The following is a 15,557-nucleotide window of genomic DNA, read 5'->3' as shown; positions in this document are numbered from 1 at the left end:
TTACTTCTCCCAAGTAAGAAGTGACAGGACAAGAGGAAATGGCCTCAAGATGTGTCAGGGGAGGTTTAGAATGGATTTTAGGAAAAAAAAATATTTACTGAAAAGGTTATTATGCACTGGAACAGGCTGCCCTGGGAAGTGGTGGAGTCACCATCCCTGGAGGTATTTGAAAGATGTGTAGATGAGTGGCTGAGGGACATTATTCAGTGGTGACCTGGCAACACTGGGTTAATGGTTGGACTTGATGATCTTAAAGATTTCTTCCAACCAAAATGGTTCTACCACTGAATTAGGAAAAGTTGGTAAAAGTACAGTTTACAATGTATCTAAAAGCCTGAGTGTGGTTGGGATTCAAAAGTACATAGCTAGGCTCCTTTCAGAGAATTAATGAAAATCCCACCTGACTTCTAATTCTGTATCTTAAGACACATAAACGACTCTAAAAATGTGGCCAAATTTCTGTGCACCAGTTTTATAAAAATCACTTTAAAATGTACTATTTTACTTAGTAATTTTTTTCCATGGTTAAGTGCAAAATTATTTCTAGATTCATTCTGTCTAGAAAACATCATCTGCTTCATAAGAATAACTGAAGGCCAATTTTTTTTTGCATATGCACAGGGACAAATAAAGATGTATTAATGGCCTATTCATGCTTGGAAAAGAAAGAAATCTAAACTTTCTGTCACCTACTGGAGTTCAAATTAATGAATTGTCCTTATTTGAAATAAAAATGTTAGCAAAAGTTCCTGAAAATTTTAGTATGGTTTGTCTTGCCCTTCATTGCCCCTTATTTATTGCTGTGTTTTCTACTGAGCTTCATGGCCATAACAGAGTAGAACTGGAGGTCTGATGTCAGCATATGCTGTCAAATCTGTTGATGCAAAGCCTGAAAATGTGCATTTGAAATTATTTTAATGCTTCAACTTACCATTCCTTTGGAAAGGAAAAGGCAAGCATTTAGTGTTGCTATTGAAAATCTCGTGCTGCTTTACAGTAGTCTGTGTTTTATCACCATTGACAAAATTGTGATATGACTGTGTTAGATTGCCTGGTCTTAGGTGATGCGTAGATGACAACTCTCTGTGTCTTTTAAAAACTCCAAATTTTTGACTTCCTGGCAGCTTGCATGCAACTTCCTTCAAATACTTCTCACTGTAATTATTTAGGCTTTTTTTTTTTTTCCCCATCTTGCTGAGTATCTTTATCATGCTATCCTGATTAAGTCATTAAGTGATTTACTGTTTCCTTCATGCCTTCTTTCATTTTGATTGGTTTGTGAGATACTCTGTAATCACTGCATTTTTTCTCTTTCATATGGCTTGCAGATCATTTAGGAGTATGTGCTACTCAGACTATTTTATTATTCCCATATAAAATTCACATAGAAATTGTTGACAACAAATTAAAAAACACATGCAATGATGGGCAAAGATCCTTGTTTCCTGGAGGCAAAAATGTGGCATTCATTTATGCACAAGCACAACAAACACCCAGCCAATAGAGAGTACTCCTGCAATAGCCAAAGCTTTTACTGACTGTGGCCATGTAGACGTTTAAACAAAATAGCATTTGAAGAAATCCTAAATCTGAGTTCTATCACCTTTTATGTGACAAAGTAGAAACTTCATCTGATGGAAATGCATGGAACAATCTGAATATATGTCTTATTGGTATGTTGTAGAACAGGAGAATCTAACTCAGGGTGTTACAGCCAGTTCGCACTTAAGATATGTATGCAATTTGAGAGACAATGAGGAAAATAAAAATTTGGTGTATGTGAATGATAAAACTGGCAGATGGAGAAAGATGGCTTACATGCTTCTGAGAATAAATAAAAATTAAAAGAGAAAAACAAAGGTAAAAATGTAAAACTGAGCATGAATGTTTTGCATTTGACCAGAATGTTATCTTTCAATGAAACAACACTGGAATTAATACAGAAGAGTATTGTACCATATGGATGTTTGGATCTCTGCCAGAAAAACTGCACCATCTGTCCTTTTACCAAAAAATGAACTGAAATGCTATGTATTACGGGAAGGCTACCATTTTTAATAATATACCAGACATGATCCTGACTAGCAAAATACACTCCTCAGTCCAGTAAAGTTAGCAATGGTCCTGAGACAGTGCTTGTAACCAAGTCTGACCCAAAGATACTGAAGGACTCCTTAATTACCGTGTCATACTTTGGAAGTACAGGCCAGTGACATAAAATTTTATCTCCATTAATGAGGAACTGTCATTAAACATCTGTAAGCAGCTTAGAGCTCTTCTCTCTTCTTTTTGGTTACAATACTGTAAATAACATTACAATAACATTACTGACAGATTCTGATCTGTTTTAGCAGAGGACTTTAGAGCCCTAATGGCTTAATGGTTGGACTTGATGATCTTAAAGGTCTCTTCCAACCTAAAGGATTCTATGATTATTAACAAAATTTTAGACAAGAAGTCCAAACTCCTCCACTTTTCACATCAAGCTGAGTACAATAACTTTATTTTGTCTATAGATGGCAACACTATCAATTTACTTTACCCTGTGATCAAACACATGACATAAAGAGCCATAAGCAGCACAAAGAAGATGTGCTTATACAATGCATCTCATTTAGTATGCCTGACTGCTATAATCTGAGTCAAACAAACAAACAAAAAAACCATTCCCCCAGGGTTTTTCACATTTGAAGCAGGTTTCATGGAAATTTAACTCAATTTTAGGAATATAATTGAGCTAACAATCTGTGCTCTCAGACAGAATGTCCCCTGTTTGATACTATACAGGGCTGGATAGATGCCAAAGCAGATTTGAGTGTACCTCAAAGCGCTGGTGAAAAATGACTGGGCTTTTCTAAAAGCAAGATGTGTGTGCTGAATAGGTCAGACAGCAGCACTCTGGCTGATGCTAGTCTTCCCTTCCATTTAACATGTCAGGATTAAAATATGCTGGAATTCTAAACAAAGAGAAAATACAGCAAGCAGCATGTAAACAAGGAAAACCAAAGTGCTTCTCCTGTGAATGCTCTGCAGATAGCAAACTTCCATGCAAATGCATGACAATGGAATGCTTGGAGACTGCTCCTTGATGAAGCACAATGCCAACAGAGAAAGAATTTGTTTTCTAAAATCAAGGTATGGCTTAGGTTCAGGGTCTCCTATGCATGGAAAGTAACTAAATCTAGAGAGGAAGTAATGGAATGATTTGAAGCAGCTATCTAGAGTTTTAAAAAAAGTATTAATTTGCTTTATCTAGAGATGAGAAAGGAAGAAAAAAAACCCACCACATGACAAGAAAATGAGAATAGATTTAAATATGAATCATCAAGGCATGTTTGCCACTGGATTTGCAATAAAACCAAGTGTGTTTTTTTTTTTTTTTTGAGTTCCCAAGGAAACACACTGTAGGTAACCATTCTGTCTTCTTTGTGTGTAAGTACCAGCCTGGTGACTGACTGCCCCCTCTCCATACCTTTTTAGTATATTGGTCAGTATATTGGTGAGTGTCAATCAACCTTGATAGCATCACAGGCCTCTCAAGGATATTAAATTCCTACAAGCTTTGTGAAAGCAGGCAGCCAAATAGAATAGAGAGAGCCTACTAAGTATCCCTATATAAAGTGAAAGCTACAACATGGTCTCACCTCTCATCACACACCAGAAAATACGTGTGTGAAAGAGATATTACGGATGTTCAAACTGTGGAAAAAAGTTTCAATTGAAGCATATATTTTATTAGACATCTGAATACCCAGTCACACTTCAAAATTTAAAGGAAATCACACCTTATAATTCCACCGCTCACAGAACTATGTTTTAAATTACTAAAGGACTACTGCTGGCCTTGGGCTTTTGCCAGCTCTTAATGCAATGGAACATTTGTGCAAAACCTACGTCAAGGCTGAAAAGCTATGAAGTCCATACCCCTTGCTACCTCATAATACCTAGACACTACAGCAATTGGTATTTCATAATGACATAGACATATCAGTTACAGAAAGGAAAGCGTGCACTGGTGCATGTGGAAGATTTGGTGCATGTGGAAGATTAAATAATGTAATTTATAAACATAGCAATTGTCTATGTTTTGTTGTGGATTCTCATACTGCTCCATTTTGTTGTGGGAATTCAAACCCTGATCAAAAAGAGGCAATCCATGCCCAGATTAGACAAAAGCAACATCTTTCTCATACTTGAGTCTGTTTCTTAACTAATTCAGGTCAAAGTACTTGATCAATTTAGGAAATCACTCACTTGCTTTCCCACAGGGACTACCAGACACAAAGACTGAGCAGAGCAGCAGATGGAAAGGTTGTTCCTGCCAAGTGCTGTTTTTGCACCAGAAGCCATACAGTACCTTCCTGAAGTAGACAGTCCTAAGCAATGGGGCACTAGAGACAGTCTCCAGGAATGGCTGAAGCCAGACCCTGACTTTGAGCATTCAGGAAGGAGTTTGGTCCAACACCCCTTAAGCTTGATTAGGTCCCATGAATGTGATTTTGAATGACAACAGCAGAAACTTCTCCCAGAAACAGCTTTGCTCCTACAGCTTCCCGGATCCCAAATACCTGATTTGTAAACTAACATGCATTTCCTTTCAATGCAACATTCCCCCTCTGTTTTTTTATCCATGAGGGAGCAGCCTGAATTAACTTAGCTCCCAACCAGCTGAAACAATTTACAGCACAAGACTTGCTGATGCTGTCACATCCTTACATAAGCATTTCTTCACATCCCACATAGCCAGGGCTCCTGAACTTAAAAAACCCGTTACATTGCATGCTCTCATAATCACTGCTTTTAGCATCCCTCAAATGTTAACAAGCATGTGATGGTTTGCTGATAGGAAGCAACCAATATAGCTGAGCACTTCAACTCAGCTTCCTGGAACTTGCTGCAGGAACATGTCCCCTCACAACAATGTTGAAATGAGTCTGACCTGGGAGCCAGCTGTACTGCAAAGGTTTCAAGAAAGGCTCAAACAGAATTTAAGATGCTTTTTCAGTATGGCTCGATCAGGACATGACAATTTTTTTTTTTTTATTTTATTTTTTTTTCTCCACAGGAAAGGTGGATTTAATCTGCAGACATGGGTATGTACAGTATGCTGTGGTGCCACTGGGAATCTGAAGAAAGAGAAGTCCTGTGAATTAGGCTTGATAGCTGAGATTAAACAGAACCCATTACTTCTCTGACCTGAAGCAGCTCCTACAGAGATGCTGCTGAGCTGCAGAGCTTATATTTGGACCCTGAAATCTTCATGTGTCACTACTTACAGGACAGGAATTAAAATTGGGTTCTGCCTATGATTAGATCACATGCAGTTTTATAATGTATATCTGTATCTTTCTTTTTTAACAAACTCAAATGTGAGATAAATTACATTGTTACAAAGCTCACAGTACAGAGCTTACAGATCCTCCTTTTTGCCATCACACAAGAAGCAGAAAACAGCTGAGCTTTGCAGTGGCTAGGATTCCATAGGACAATTTTGTTTTAGGCACGTTTTGTAAGAAAACCTCTAAATGTTACCCACTGTACATTGGTTGACTGCGTTATATAACGTTTGAATTTTGCAGTCAGATAAATAAGTTTATGTCTGTTGTCATGCATCCTGGATAGATGCTATGTGTTCTGTGCTTTATTTGTGTCTTTCCTTAATGAGAGTTATATATTTTACTATTCAATAATTATTAATAACTAATATGTTGGAATGCCACCAGAAACCCCTGCACATAATTTATCTTGATTTAAAGAGAATAAAAAAATGTTGCTATTTGTAAACCTGACAACAGCTCAGTAGAAACAAAAGGAAGTCATGTGGGGAATTAGCAGTAGCATATTCATCAATATGACGGAAAAAAAGTTAGCTTAATAAACAAAGGAGGAAGAAAATCTTAATCTCCTCCTATGGACTGAAGTCTCCACACTAACAACCATAAAATTCAGGAGATGTTCCTTCCATATTACCAGTTTTACTGTTACATTAGACTGGCAATAGATCCATCAGCTGAGGAACACATCTGGAACCATCTTATCAACAAGACGGGTATAATGGAGGAAAAAATCCACAGCTTTTAGGTTAAAACTAATTATACTGTTAAGGGAGGGGGAAAAAAAAAAGATCATATTCCTCACATCTTTAGCTTTGTAAAACAAAGCACCTTAGGTGTCCTAAATAAAGGTGTTGCTTGCGTAGACACTTCAAGCATAGCCAGCCTTGTTTTCCCTTCAATACATCAGAAAGTTTCAAAGTGACGCATACACTTTACAATAATATGTCTGAAGAGCTCACTTCTTCAGTTCATTACAAAAAAGATATAAAGACACCTTAACGATGATACAAAAGACCCTCATGAAGACAGGATACCTTCTGTGTTGACTTTCACAGCTTCTGGGCTTCAGTCTTCTATCTTGTTGGCAGGTGATTTGTGGTTAATCAAACACCATGACCGACTCAACTAGAACAAGGTGGCTCTAAAACAGCATGGCCTGTGCTGGAAGGAAGTAACAAAAGCCCAGATGCTGGCTTTTCTACCTCATCAATAGCACAATGGAAGTGAGGGATAAAATATTAGGAAAGAGAATCCCACTGAGATTCATATCACTCTCTCAAGACACACTAAAGGCACAACTAGAATACTGGCATGTTGGCACCTCCATCTCAATCAGCAACAAGGTTATATTTCTGTTCTGTTACCTCCAGAAGGGTAATGGGAACTTCTAGGGAACTGCATCAATAGAAGAAAGGGCAGGACTTGACTTCCACCTTTAGTTAGAAAGGTTCTGGAAAATAAATTCTGGAACTTGTGTTGGGAAAAGTTCTCCATTTTTGCTGAATAATAAGCATCTTGTAGCTGCCAGTGGAAAGCTTCACTTGCCAGATATGTGAACAAATCTGAACAACTATCATCCATAAAGCATAGATGTAAAGTAATGATACCAACTAAGAAAAAGAAGAACCTGTCTTCCCATCTCTCTTCTTACATCAAAGTATACACATTCTCTGCCATCACAGACATATTTTCAGCACAGTGTACTAGAGGAGACGTGCAGCTCCCTCCCCAGCATACAACGCCTACTCCCTTCAGGGATAATGCAGGATCAGGATCAAGGGTCTAATTTGTGAAATGTTCCCTTCTGTTCAGATGTGCACACAAAGGAGTTACACACTGGAAACTGAGTCAAGAGACCTATAAGAAGTAAACACATAAAGATCTAGCAGAAACTAATCATCTTTCTTGTCCACATGGGATTAAACAAACAAAATAGGCATGTGGGACTTAAAGTAATGTATTAACTTCAATTTAAAGTTGTTTCTAGTTCTTCAAAAAGTCCTACAAACTTCACCAAACTTCAATTGCCTGATAGTGCTAATGAAATGCTCATCATGCTGTCTCAAAAACCTTGTTTTTATCCACTCAATCACACTTTCCTCACTTTCTGTGACCATTTAAGCACTGAATTAAACTGTATTTATAGTGATGAAAAAAAGACATTTTCTTTTTGAGTTCATACTTCAACTTTTTTTTTTCCTTTAGATCCATTAAAATAAAAGACATAGACTGCAATTTTCAGAGAATAGAAATAAATTAAACTTACTTGTAAGAGAACTAACTAATTTCCCAAAGGACACCAGAATATCTACAGTATTTCTACATCCACTTTACAGCAACTCACATTGCTATGAAATTCCTGCAGAGCTTGAAAACCTGAAGTATTAACCATCTCATTTTCATAGAAGTAATTAACACACTCATCTTCACACTTGTTTGGGGACTTCACTACCGAATGAAAACATATCATAATTTAATCAGGAAGAAGCATGGAAACAAACACACACAAGGTGCATTGTTTAGATGTGGCCATTCAAATAAAGGAATAAGAAGTCTTCCTGCTCTCTCTTTTGGGGAAGGGAGGGTGGGGGGAAATCAATAGCAGTGCCAGAAAATTATGACTGTTGGCTGGCAGAGTCCACACAGCTGGTGCTGACCTCGCTGCACCTTCAGTGAGTGTGTGTGATTAAGGAGATGTACACACACAACAAGCTTTCTTTCCCTTCCCAAATCAAGAAGCTGTTCAAACATCTCCTGAGCCCAGGTGTTTTTCTGGCACAGCGTTTGTCCTAAGATTTCTCAGAGCAATGCCTACAGGTTTTGTACAACTTCACTGGTAAACAGCAGGCACAATCTCCTTTTCTTCATTTTAAGCACAGGAGGAAAACAAAGAGTAGAACAATTTGACTCTTTTTCTTTGTAGTAATTGCCACATTTGATGTTTCATGTAGTACAATATATTATTGTGTACAATAGCCTGTAACGTATGATTCAGTGGAAATTGTGTACTCGCTGCAAAGTGGACAATTACCCGACAGCTTCCTCCTAAGACTCCCCAAAATGCTCTGGAATATGGGAATCTGTGTCTCCTTTAACATGGTGTCTATGATGAATACACTGTACTATTTTGGAATACATCTTGATTTTAGAATTGCCTTTTTTGGCTTTAACTTAAGGAAGAAGGTGATTTGATGTTGAAGGCTAGAACTGGATTAGAAGAAGCAACTCCCTAAACCTTATTTACCCACTGAAAGAGGACCATTTCAGACAAGAGTCCGCTCCCTACTGCCCAGTCTTAGGAAAGATGTCACCATCAGAAATGTTATTCCAGGCAGGAGAGAAAGATTTTAACATGATGGAGATTTGGTGACCGGTTCCATCACCACTGTAGGAGCCCACAGTGATTTAGGAGGTGATAGGTTAGGAGGTGATCTGCTAGAGAGCAGCCGCGTGGAGAGGGACCTTACCGTCCTGGTGGATAACAAGTTGTTCATGGGACAGCAGTGTGCCCTTGTGGCCAGGAAGGCCAATGGTATCCTGGGGTGCGTGAAGAAGCATGTCCAGCAGAACAAGGGAGGTCCTGCTCCCCCTCTACTCTGCCCTGGTGAGACCTCACCTGGAGTATTGTGTTCAGTTCTGGGCCCCCCATTTCAAGAGGGACAGAGATCTACTTGAGAGAGTCCAGCGAAGGGCTATGAGGATGACTAGGGGACTGGAACACCTGCCCTATGAGGAAAGGCTGAGAGACCTCGAGCATTTTAGTCTGGAGAAGAGAGGACTAAAGGGGGATCTAATTAATATGTATAAATATATGAAGGCTGGGTGTCAAGAAGAAAGGGGCAACCTTTTTTCACTTGTACCTTGCAGTAGGAGAAGGGGAATGGATACAAGCTGGAGCACAGGAAGTTCCACCTCAACGTGAGGAAGAACTTCTTTACTGTAAGGGTTCCAGAGCACTGGAACAGGCTCCCCAGGGAGGTTGTGGAGTCTCCTTCCTTGGAGACTTTTAAGACCCATCTGGATGCGTTCCTGTGTGACCCGCCCTAGACCAGATGGTCCTGCTCTGGCAGGGGGGTTGGACTCCATGATCTCTGGAGGTCCCTTCCAACCCCTAACATTATGTGATTCTGTGATTTCACTGTGATGCTGTGAGACTGCTTTGCAAACTTTAGAGAGACGTATTGCAGCAGCCATCTACTGTTGGAAGTTCTGCCAGTGTATTACAATAGAGATACTGAGATAATAGATGTTGTAGAAATCCTCACAGCAAGTAGAGATCTTAAGGTATTTGTTGGTACTGATCTCTTCTGGAATCTTTAGGATTAATTTCAAATGCATCTGTTGTGGTGCTGGTGTTTGCTGTTTATTTTTACATTTGTCTTTTAATAAGGCTGTTTTCTTTTCCCTTAATATTCACTGAGTTATGCTTACAATATGGCTTAGAGCAAGGCCATGGCACTAATGGTGTATTTCTCTTCCCATATTATTGTATTAGTGTTAGCTAGCTTTTAAAGTTTCTTATGTTTTAATGAAGTTATTAAAGTGAATGGTCTGACTGCATAATGTATGAGCATTCACTCTGTCTTCAAAGACCTGGTCTCTAAACAATTTTTCATTTTTCAATTCTTTCCTAAGACATCCAACCAAGCCTTTGAAATTTGAATGCAATGTTTAGAATAAATGTCTAATTGCAGAAAACTAGCTTTATTTCTGCTACAGTACCATTTGATCCCTGGAGATGGTTCTGATTTATAGTATTTGCTTGGCATATACAAAGAGGTGCCGTGTATTTTCTTTTTATAACTTATAAATATTGAGATTAGCTTTCACACATAATGGACTGGATTACAGGCTGCTTTCTCTTCATGGCTGTATCTGCAGCCTTCTGCAAAAGGAAGAGCATATGGATCAGATGACAATCCTCTTTTCCTTGCAGTCCTCCCCAAGCATTAATTAGGCATAAATAGGTACAGTTTAGGGTCTACTGTAATATTTGCTACTTGGCAACCGCTCCTAAGGCAATACCTGAGACATGCCAGCTAAAGCATCTCCTCCCCATTGAAAGTCTGTCTGATTTGGGGAGAGTGGTGAGAGGCAGCAGTGCTGAGGAGATAAGGAGAAGTACATTGCTTGCTACTAGGATACATTTCTGGTAATTAGATTCACTCAAAGTTAAGCATACTAAAATAATACACAGAGAACAATAACACATTCCATACTGAAATTAATCCTGAAAAGATGCTAACCTATGCTAAAGCTTTACACTGATTATCAGCTACTAAGAGATGACTTTTTGATACAAAGCAGTATTTCATCAATAATACATATAGCCACTGAAGTTTTTAGAAAGAAAGAGAAGGAAGGGAAAAAAAAGCACTTAAGCCTGGGTAGCTAAACCCTAATAACAACAATCTGTCCAGGTGCCAGCCCTAGTCTTTTCTGAATGTTCAGAGGGAAAATGCTTTTCAATGTATTCAGGTAATTTATTCCAACAGCTGGCTTGGTCAAAGAGGGAAAGCTGTTGGAAGTTGAAATGAAAGCTTTTATTTCATGGTAGGGATAAAAACTAATAGGAATGGTGGGTAAGACTAAATACATAGGAATCTATAGAATTGCCAGCATAAATGTGTATTAATATTGGGAATCTTGCAATGTAATAAAAAGAAGCACCATACTTATTGCTCAGACCACATGTAGCTGCTAGTTAGATGTGCTAAGGGTTAAACAATCATATTTTTTCTTTAGCAAATAAGTGAAAACTACAAATACAAAACAAGATTAAAATGAATTTACAGAAAAGTTTCATATTCATTTAAATCCATATATGAAATCACTACTACTTTGATTTGAATTCATATCTCAGAGGGGAGTTGCAAATAACTTCTGCCCTCTTTCTGAAGCAGAAGGGATTGTGAACCTGAATAAAGAACCCTAATTCATAGACAACCCTTGCAAGCTGGACGGCACTGCCGAGCTGCATCATACCCTTATTGAGGAATTAGTCAGACTGGGTCTCCATGGCCTGTTTGGAGAGATTAAACTGCAAACCGGTTTTGAAATCTTCCAATTTTGCAAATCATCTAAATGAAACCCAACACAGTGACATGGGAGTTTAAGTTCCCTTGTTTTGCTGTAAGACCTAAGCTTCCAAGTCCTGTAAACATTTTGGGTGAAGAATACATCTAAAGCCATTTAACCAAAGTTTACCAAATTCATACAAAGAAAAATAACCTCTTTATATCTTACATTCCTACATATCACCTTCCAGATGTCAGATTCATTAAAAATGCATTTGAATATAATTTAAATAATTAAAATGCCATTTTAAAACATGCATAATTGTTTGCCAGAGGCCCTTGCTCACCAGAAGTAATAATTTCCACTTGTTGTGGTGACTTGATAAGCTCAGACTGAACAGTTCCAGTGTTTGAGCCAAGGTTTGCTTTAGTCACAGCCTGGAGTTGCAATTATGTTTAAGATTTGGGAGTTTATTGCTCAGATGGGTGATCTGGTTTTGTTACAAGGAGTCTAATGAATTTGATGATTAGTCTGTTGTCTTTTATTGTCTGTTTCCAAAGTGATTTGTGCTTGGCTTTTGACTGCTAATAAAATTTATGGAAAAGGTGAAAATGCTGGAGATGAAGGTTGTTGGTTTTTTTTTTTGGTTTTTTTTTGTTTTTTTTTTTTTTATCTGTAGTAACCCTTAAATAGGATGCATATATGCTGACTAGCAGGATTAAGGTTTCATGATAAGAAGTCCTGTAGAAATGCTGGGAAGGTAGTACTCTCCATCTACTTTGATTTGTCTCTTGCTCTTGATAGAAAGCCCAGTTACGAAAGCACCTATCTGCACAATATAAATATTTATGTTAAAAATCAAGCACGTATTTATGTCCAGTTCACCGCAATTATGAATTTAAAAAATTTCTAAATAGAAGTTCAGAAGACTCCTGAGCCACAGGGACTGGTTCTTTATACTGGGACTAAAGATAACATACATACTAAAGCTTTCCACATCGTTGGGGTGCAAAGGTATAGCAGAGATTTACTACAGTAGTAATACTTGAGATGTGATGAGAGACAGCCAGAAGGAAATTGCAAGGTTGCCCACTGCTGTGCTGCGAATGCTTGGCAGCACTATGTCAGACCTCCTGCAGGAGCCAGGACCTTGCTCCTCCTTTCTGCAAGGCATACAAACTCCACAGAGAGGCATAAAGGCGGGATGCAAGAGAAAGCAGAGACCTTTCCAACTGTCTTCTGCTCTTCCACCATCTTCTCGAAAATAGGAGAGAATAACAAAAAGACATATTCTAAACTCCAAAACTAGACACTTTTTGCCTTTTTTGACAACTTTATAAGAATTTCCTCCCTCCCCCCCCCCATCTGTGTCAACTACATAATTTTCACCTCTTGCTAATGGCTCTCCCCCAGTGACAGTAAGTGCTGTTGAGTATATAGGTAATACTTAGTTTGAGATCAGATTTGATTGTTAGCATTTTTCCACCTCCACTGCAAGGCAAAACTTTCAGTTTTGCAAAATGGAAAGCCATTTTAGCATCTAGAGAAAATAACAAAACTAGTGGGGAAAGCATTCACTTATTGAGATAAAATCCTGTCATCTTCATTACCACTTAGCAGTACTGTACTTTGAGAGTAGGTATTATTTAGTGTGAATAATGACAAGAGAATCTCAGCTTGATTTCAAAAGTTATTTCTGCGTAATTTATTCAAAAGATAAATTCCCTAATGAAAGATACTGGATCCACTTTAAACCAACATTATTTCATCTATAATTACTACCTCAGGAATACTGTACGAACTGCCATTTATCACTGTCAGCAACTTTTGAATTCCTGCTACAACCATGGTATCCCATTGGGTTTGTTTGTCTCCCAGAGAACATGATGTTTCTAGTTTGGCATAGCCCTAGAAAAGAAGAACAAAACCTTTCATCCCCTAGAAATATATTTAAATGTCCTCTGCATGCTTCAGCACAGAGAAGAGTAAGCCCATTCATTTCCTTGTAGTTATTTCCAACATGTTGCATTATTTTTGCCATCTTAAATTTGTAGAAGGTCTTCATTAGTGCTACCCTGACCATTTCTTTCTTTACTTATGAAGTGAGTACTCATTATGCATCACATTTGTTATAAAGCTTGGAAAAGAATATAGACGGTCTGGCTCTTAGAGCTACATTTCAGTCAAAACCCCCACACCTCATTATGAGCACCTACTCTTTCATTAGGCAACAATTAGGAAGTAAATGTGCTTAAGAACATTAATTTGCAAGTGGTTCAGTATGAGTGTTAGGTAAACTATTAGTGGTGTTTCCTAATCCAGGGTCTGTTCTAGCCAAGAAAAAGCTAGATTTGATTGAGTTGAGGTAATGACTACAACAATATTTTGATGTCTTTTACTCTGTTACATCTGTTGCTGCAGTGGAAGACCTCAGAAGCAAGTAAAAAAAAAAAATTAAAAGAAGATTACTGGTAAGAGACTTCTCTTCCTCTCACTTTGTGAAAGTCTTTCTGTTATTGTTCATCAAAAGTGGTAAATAAAACCTTCAGGCTTGGTATTATCAGGTTCCCATTTCTCTGTGTATTTTAGGTATGACTCTTACCTTGTGCTAAGATTACAAGAAAATAAAAACAAAACACCTTTTTCTTGTCACTTGCTAATTCAAAATTAGCATTTACATCATCTGTGTATTCGCAACAGCCGTAAAATTTTCATCTCTAGAGCTTTGCTGGAAATATCATTCTCACTGATGGGTAGAAATTGTTTCTTTTAAACAGAAGGTATATAAAATAAAGGTCTGCTGGAAAGACCTCTTTCTATAAAGCAACTTGTTATTTAATTTGGTCTCAGCTAATTAGCAATTTAGAAAGTAATTTGTGTCCAAGTTGCAGATGCAGCAAAGAACAGAAGCCTCCACTTAGCTCCCCCCAGGTCCCTGGGACACAGCCCTACAACAGAGACACAGCCCTGATGTCAGGCGTGCTGACTGCACCCTCCCGTAGAGAAGGCATACACCGTCTCACTCACCGTGTGTACAGCCCTACTACAAGGAAAGGCTACAAGGACTATTTGTAGGTACTGAGCATGTTGCAGATATCAGCCCCGTTGGCTATCACAAGTGCAAGACTGTCATTTTGACTGCTGGTGCACATACAAATGCAGAGTGCTCCCAATGCTGTGCATGGAAGCAATCACACCTGAGCCCTTCAAATGTAGCAACAATTATCCTAGCACCTCAACCAGCAGTCAGCATGGTGACCTGTGGTGAGTTCCAATATGTATTATCAGTGACATTGCAGGGAAGTGCTCACATTTTGTGAGATTAAACAGGCAACAGGAATTGTAGTCAGATTTTTTTTTCCTTGCTTGTATTTATCTCCAGGCAACAGGAAAGAAGGAAAGTACAGAGAGCTTGCACTGTCATCTGATTGTTAACTCTTCAGACCTTGTCTTGAAACAGAATGCAACGTATAATGAAATTCCTTTTTCTTTAAGATAGAATTAATTCTTACATACTCAGTCATGCCCAAACTTTCAGAAAACACAAACTGTATTTTTCAGAGTGTGAACAAAATTCCTTACCTTCCCAATCAAGAGATCTCCAGTAGAAAATGAGTTGACTTTTATGCCTTTACAAGCCTGAAAAAATCTACAAGCAGATTTTCATGCATGTACCTGATAGTCCACCGACATCCATCTTCTTCAGGTTCTTTGCCTCCAGAATGACGACAGTCAGTTTGCCAGCAGTAGGCACATAACGGAGGGAGAAGCAGATATCACCCAGTTTTTCTTGCTGTGAAAGCAAACAAGACACGGTGTTATATTTTAAATCATTTTTTATACCTTTTAAAATTGTGATTTTAAAAGTCACACAGGAAAATAACAGGATTACTGTTAAATAAAACATTCAAATGAACAATATGAGATATCTGCCATAAATTGCCATCTTAAATCCTTGATAACCTCAAGTCTGTTGCAGCAACTGGAGTCCACAGCAGATATCCTATATGGAGCAAAATGACAAGATATGTGCTGGCTGCAAAGCAAGTTAAACACCTCTAACAATCAAGTTCCACAAATACTGTTTGCTGTTTAAACCACAGAATCATAGAATCCTTTAGGTTGGAAGAGACCTTTAAGATCATCAAGTCCAATCATTAAGCCAATACTACTAAGTCTTCTAAAACAGATCAGAATCTGTCA

At 38.2% G+C, this 15,557-nt stretch overlaps 1 protein-coding gene across 1 annotated transcript in view; it reads right to left on the bottom strand.

The window, feature by feature from the left end:
* LOC103768495 (synaptotagmin-1) overlaps positions 1–15,147 on the bottom strand; it is a gene marked incomplete at its 5' end in the record, with an annotated part of 54,065 nt that extends 38,918 nt beyond the window's left edge. The window contains one exon of the mRNA XM_008935637.1: positions 15,030–15,147. Coding sequence (XP_008933885.1) covers positions 15,030–15,147 — 118 coding nt within the window. The remainder of the gene's footprint in view (positions 1–15,029) is intronic.
* Between the last annotated feature and the right edge of the window lie 410 nt (positions 15,148–15,557).

Source organism: Merops nubicus, unplaced genomic scaffold, assembly GCF_000691845.1.
Source record: "Merops nubicus isolate BGI_N331 unplaced genomic scaffold, ASM69184v1 scaffold5482, whole genome shotgun sequence".
Taxonomy (NCBI): Eukaryota; Metazoa; Chordata; class Aves; order Coraciiformes; family Meropidae; genus Merops; species Merops nubicus.
The sequence above is the reverse complement of the archived record's forward strand: the minus strand, read 5'-3'. Positions and strand labels throughout refer to the sequence as shown.